This window comes from Austrofundulus limnaeus, unplaced genomic scaffold, assembly GCF_001266775.1.
Source record: "Austrofundulus limnaeus strain Quisiro unplaced genomic scaffold, Austrofundulus_limnaeus-1.0 Scaffold420, whole genome shotgun sequence".
In the NCBI taxonomy this organism is placed as follows: Eukaryota; Metazoa; Chordata; class Actinopteri; order Cyprinodontiformes; family Rivulidae; genus Austrofundulus; species Austrofundulus limnaeus.
This window is the reverse complement of record NW_013952822.1, coordinates 300,269-306,465: the sequence shown is the minus strand read 5'-3', so window position 1 is coordinate 306,465 and position 6,197 is coordinate 300,269. Positions and strand designations below refer to the sequence as shown.

The 6,197-nt window shown below is 46.2% G+C and overlaps 1 protein-coding gene across 1 annotated transcript in view; it reads right to left on the bottom strand.

Moving 5' to 3' along the window:
• Positions 1-6,197, bottom strand: part of ctc1 (CTS telomere maintenance complex component 1) — a 25,774-nt gene that overhangs the window by 14,630 nt on the left and 4,947 nt on the right. The window contains exons 3-14 of the mRNA XM_014024383.1: positions 5,480-5,579; positions 5,170-5,392; positions 4,858-5,090; positions 4,653-4,782; positions 4,255-4,569; positions 4,054-4,176; positions 3,706-3,935; positions 3,465-3,609; positions 2,603-2,805; positions 1,801-2,099; positions 1,606-1,720; positions 133-562 (exon numbers count right to left, since the gene is read on the bottom strand). Coding sequence (XP_013879837.1) covers positions 133-562; positions 1,606-1,720; positions 1,801-2,099; positions 2,603-2,805; positions 3,465-3,609; positions 3,706-3,935; positions 4,054-4,176; positions 4,255-4,569; positions 4,653-4,782; positions 4,858-5,090; positions 5,170-5,392; positions 5,480-5,579 — 2,546 coding nt within the window. The remainder of the gene's footprint in view (positions 1-132; positions 563-1,605; positions 1,721-1,800; positions 2,100-2,602; positions 2,806-3,464; positions 3,610-3,705; positions 3,936-4,053; positions 4,177-4,254; positions 4,570-4,652; positions 4,783-4,857; positions 5,091-5,169; positions 5,393-5,479; positions 5,580-6,197) is intronic.

Genomic DNA, 6,197 nt, shown 5'->3' with positions numbered 1-6,197 from the left:
GTTTCTGCTCCTCCATGCTGTCACAGATGCTACCAGTGGACGGGATGGGCGGGGCTCAGTCTAGTGTTCTATATTTAAGTCTATGGTAAACATCAGTTACCACCATATGATCTTCCAGGCGTTTTTTCTCACCTTCTCCCTTCTCTTTGGCTCCGCCTCCAAGTCCATCATTGGTTTGTACTTTGGGTCCCGCYCCCAGCAGACCACCTGACCAATCACAGCAGCTCTAACTGAGAAACACAGCTGAAGTCCAGCCTTCTCATCTGTTATCCCCTCCCMTGTGTTCCTCCAGGCCACACCCTCTTTCTGCTCCACCTGGATCACTATGGAGACGCAAGGTTGCGAGTCTCCACCCAAAGGGCCCGTTGTCATGGTAACAGAGGAGGACGAAGAATTCCCATCTTCTCTTCCTCTCTTCCTCACTGCTCCTTCTTCTTCCTCTGTCTGCTTTTTCACTGTAACATTACCTTCTGGATCCTCCTCCCTCTGCCTTAGGTGTGTTGCCATGGCGGCAGACGGGCTCAGGATGTGGATGTGGTCTAGCGAAAACTGCAGATAAACTCTGTTACACACAAACACATAAACACAGACATGTGACGTGGAGTTTACACGAGTGAAGTTTAAATCACAAGGTTTGTTCCTTTTCAATCAGCCGACCTGCGACTCGACTGGAAACTATGATGAGTGGTGAAGGAGGAGACAGAAGTCTGTTTGTGTGTTTGTGTTGTARCATAACCACTATGTTTAWGTTCCTTTCAAAGAAAAAAAATGTGGCATATAAATATGGCAACTGTTTGTTAGGACAGTTTCAGTTTTTTCATTATGGATTATCTAAATGTTATTCACTGTTTGGAATTGATTTTGGGCAAGATCGTTAATGGTTTCAGGTGTGACTCAGCAGAGAGATTAAAGGGGGGCGTGTCCAGCGCGCGAGAGACATTCACTCCATGAGATCTGTGCAGCGGGAGTTTTGTTTTCTTTTTGAAGGATGTTTAAACAAATGTTATGAAAAAATAAGAGAAAGTGACTAWAGATTTACCCCAGCGCCACGGATCACGGAATCAGAAACTGTCGGGATCCAGGAAAACGCMGACACAAGTGAGAGGACGTCACCGAGGGGAAGAACAGAGCCCTGGGTGAGATCAAAGCTTTTTCATTTTTGACTGTGTTTGTGTGGTACCACTATTTTTTCGTCTTTTTGAGGGGGATTTTTGACTTTTTGGACTTTATTTTTTGGACTGAGATTTAAAAGCCAACAAATGGGAAATGTTTTCAGGACGATTCATTTTTGAGTATATGGAACTCCATTAAGAACTTCAGCCTGATAAAAAAGAATTGGACTTTAGGAGCCTGCTTTTGATGTAAACTGAAAAAAATAAGTTTAAGCTGTTATTAGTTGGAAATATTTCAATTGTCTAAACATTTATTTTTTGTTATTTATTTTTTGTGCATGGTTGAATAAACTTTTGGTTGATAACTTAAATGCTCCATAATATTAGTGGATTCCTTTAAAAAGTATTATTAATTGTTACCTGATGCCTGGGTCATGATTCCCTGTTTATGTTGTAAAGTTCGCTTTAAACCAAGCTAAATGTTACAGTGTACCTGCAGTGTCTGGATGTGATGAACCCATTTTGATCCAGATGTTGGTAAGAGGGGAAATCTGACTGAAGGAATCTCTCTGTTACCATGGTAAACTGACTGACACACACCAGACACCCTGAAACACAAAAGTACACTCAGAGGTGCACAAGCTTTGTGTGTTTCTGCATGGAGATGTGTGTGTGTGTGTGTAYCTACCTATAAAAGCAGTGTTGAAGAGCGACCTCTGGCTTCCATCGTCCATGCTGGTTTGTGTGACAACACAGCCTACAGCTCCTGTAGCATCTCTGAGCTGAAGAGTTTGTCTGAATTCAGACGTCTGAGAGGGAAGCTGGAGCACGCCTACCAACAGCAAGGGGCGGGGCCTAACAAGAAACACGAGGAGGAGGACGTTATGGCATTTTTGCATTGTAAGGTCCGGCTCGGTAACAGTCGAGCTGTCCCCGTGGGTTTGCTTTGAGTGGAGTGCCTCAGTGTGGGCGGGAATCATCACACATCACGTCGTTTTATTTGTAACGCAACAATGGACGACATTGAGGTAAAGGAAAGGTACTGAAGACGTTACGGGACAACGCTGAAGACTAGAGTGTGAGACGACAGAGTGCTGGTAGCTAAGGTTAGCTCGTTGTTTAGTTGAACTCGTGTGAAAAAAATCATTAGTTGTTGTAAACGATTACAGTAAAGTTAATCTCATCTGTGTGATGTGACCTCCCATCCTCTGAACCAGTCGATGGGCAACAGGAGCTGAGGTCAAACTGGGTTTAGAAGCCCACCTTGAACAGAACCACAGGTCCCTGGGGTCCTGTAATCGAACTGGGTTGGGCCAGAACAGCTAATGCAAATACACAGAACCCAAGACTTGAACAAAGGCCAGACCAGGTTGGGCCTTACAGTGCAAAAAGTCCATCATGTCCACCACTAGGAGGGGGCGGAGCCTAACAAGTCAGGTCAAAATTTATTTTGGCGGTTCCTGAGTTTACCTGGGCACGTGAGGGTTTACCTGAGACTGTCTCCTGTCAGAGGGTAAGAGGACAGTGTCCTGCAGGACCAGGACAGGGCCGAGTTGATCTCAGTCCTGGTCAGACCTAATTCCTCTGGAGGCAGCAGAGACCTGAGAGACACTGAAGACCAGGAGGTGGACTGAAGAGACTGGAGGAGGTCTGAGACGCTGAGGTACTGAGGGACAGAATGGTCCACATGGTACTGAAGAGGACACAAAGAAAACAGTCTGAGAAACTGCAGGACAGCTGAAATCTGTCACCGGTTTTCACCTTGATCGGCTCAAACCGATGACTGGCCAAACAAATCCTAAAAATCTGGGTGTTTTTGTCTGGGCTTTAAATGATGAACACTGAGAAATCTGACATTGTTTTGGTCCATGAACACACCACCAGCACAGCATGCAGAAACAAGTATGACGTCACTGTGGCCAACTTAGTGACTTTCTCTCTTGATTTAGTGAGTTTTCAGACCTCTTTAGGAACTTTTAAGCAACTGTCGACAAATCTAGATACTGTTTCTGGTGGGTTTGCAGTTCCTAAAATTAAATGTTAAATATTATTTTATTTTACATAAAATGGAACAAAAAATTGTGGCTCAAGGCAAATCATTAAAGTTAATATGTACAAAGATCAATTGTAGTTCTAAACATATTTAGAGTATTTTTCACTCACTTTTTGTCTACCCAACTTCTCCTACAGTCTATCTCAAAAGACCAAATATGTAAATCTTTGCAAGGCTTATTTTCTTAATGGGAAGTTGGCAAGAGTGCAGAGGTTTTTCTGATTATGTATTTGTTTTAAGACAGCAGATAATCTTGAATCCATATGACTTTATTTTAATTCACAGGATAAGACATCCACCTGAGTCAGAGGACAGTTGTGAGGGTCATCCAACATCTCTGAGTAGATGTCTCTGTGTCCTCGTTGTCTTTGTCGCCACAAAGTCTCCATCAGCTTCCAGGACAGGAGACAGACACACTGCTGCTTCAAGAGACCAGGGACCAGACTGGGACCAGAAACAGAAAGAGACAAAAACTGGTGATTTTAAACCAGATCTCAGGAACTGGTTCTAGTTCAGGTCCAAGTCTGACCAACTCCTCACCTGTTGGACAGCTGGGAGGACAGGTGAACCATCCACAGATACTGGTCTAGCCCCACGTTGTTCTGCAGCAATAACTGCGGTAACACTCCGTCTCCTGGGCAGCAACGGGAGGGACGACACCCACCCACCCTGCTGAAGGTGGTGACCCTTAGGCTGGAGCACAGGCAGCAGCAAAGCATGCTGGGAGAGAAGTCAGGACAGGGATGGTACAGGAAGTGGACGTGGTGCAGCTGCAGAAACAACAACACCTCTTTAACACGAGTCATTTAGAGCAGGAAGTGTCCAATCAGAACAGGAAGTGTCCAATCAGAACAGGAAGAGTCCAATCAGAGCGCAGCACAGACTCACCTCCACTTGGTCACCCACTCTCAGCTTCCTCCTCGCTGACGGCAGATAGGCCACACACAGGCCCACTTTTCTGTCAAGCACATATAGCCCTGCCCCATCGCTGACCACCTCTGTTACTGTGCCCTGTCAATCACAAGAAAGGGGCGGGGCTTACCGTACAGTTAAACTCTAAAACATACCAGTGAATCAGAGGCCTCCTACCTGGTAACTGATGACCCTGGAGTGCTTCATCCTCACTGCTGATTGGACAGCATCCTTCTCAGGCTCCACCTCCTCATTGTCCATCAACAAGGGGGCATCACCTTGTGCTCTGTCAGCAGGAGTGTGTGTGATGGGTTGTGTAAATTCAGTGTGTGTTTGTTGCTGTGTGGGTGTGTATTCAGTGTGTATGTTGGAGCAGTCAGTTACACACAGGATGTTGTTTCCTCTCCAAGCCCGTAGCACGCACACACGCAGAGCTGTCACACACACACTCTGTCCAACACAAACACACTGAGACCACCACAGCTTGCTGTCCTGTACACACACACACATACACACACACAGATTAGACACACAATCTCCTGTAAGAGCTCGACTTCATTGTGATGGTTTCCTACCTTTACGAGGACAGGAAGTGTGTGTTTGTCATCTCTCAGAGTGAAGAAGAAGAAGGTTGTTCCTGCCACCACCAGCAGAGGGCACACTGACCCCACCTGACCGTACACCGACACACGCTGACCTTTGACCCTGACACACACAAAGGTAACAGAGTTCACACAGAGCTCAGATGTGCTGCCATATGTCAGAGGTCACGTGATCCACCTGTTCCGCAGAAAGCCTGCAGCCTGACCGACGCTCAACACTGCGGCAAGCCCCGCCCCTTCGCCTACACTTGCAGCCAGTCTGTGCTCAGCCTCGTGACACAGCAGAACAGGAGAACCAATCAGCTCCACGTGTCCTCTCTCTTCATCCTGCCCCAAGGCATCATGGGGGATGTAGTTCCAGTGAGGCAGAAAGATGGGACGGTTGAGCCACAGAGGAGAGGGAGATGTGAGCTGCGCACAGGTGAGACAGGTGAGACCCACAGGTGAGAGATTCTAATAAAATACTTTATTAACCACAACACTTGCTCACCTCACACCTGATGCTGCCGCTGCTGTCCGTCAGCCTCCACTCTCTGCCCTGTCCCTCTCTCAGCCAGCCAATCAGCAGCAAGTTGACTCGAGGCAACACCTGCTGACCAGGCAGAGAAAGCTCCGCCTCCTTGGCCCACGCTCGCTGCTGACTGGTGTTCCAGGACAGGTTGCTGACGCAGGCCAGGTGCTGCTGGGAGACGAGTTCAGAGATGGACACCAGTCTGCAGAGAGACAACAGGACAGGAGGACACGTATGAAAGTCACGTGAGCTGTGGAAGTGATGATGTCATCAGGTGGGAGGGAGTTACCTGTAGCTAACTGGTAAGCTGTGAGAGACGCACGTCTTCGCCAAGATCTTCTGCAYAACATCCACACTCAGCTGATACACACTGAGCTCACAGGCTGCACCTGAAACACAACAAACAATAATTAACAGTAAACAACCATTAACACTAATAACAACAATAAGCAACAAATGTACACAACAACAGTAAACACATCAGGTGGTTTTGTTTCCTAAAACTAAATTATCTGACTTGTCAGACCAGGGGTGGAAATTAGCACCCGCTACTGGCCGAATGGGGATGAATGTGTGAAGTGGCGTGTTAAATGGAGTCGTCATGGCAGGTCTGCAATCTGAACAGAAAAAAACTCTGTTCAGCTTGTACTACTGACCTGTAAGGAGCAGCAATGCAACCGAGTTGCTGCTAGTCTGCTCTAAATGACAGAAGGAGAAAATTTGCACAGTAACCTTAGCAATGTGGCATTACATTTTTAGAGTTCGGCAGGTGGCACCTAAAATAATCATTTCTCAAGAGGGATCGAGAAAAACAAAAAACAAAAGTTAAACTGTGTTTTAAAAGAAAAACACTAAAAATGGTGAGTTCTGGGACTGGCTTGTTTTTAGTGACAGCAGCCAGTCAATGTTAAATTCTAACTATCAGCAGTGTGTGCCCTCCAGCAACAAGGCTAATAGCTTTATTTTAAAGGTACAAAATATTTTAATTAGAGGCCAATATATATATA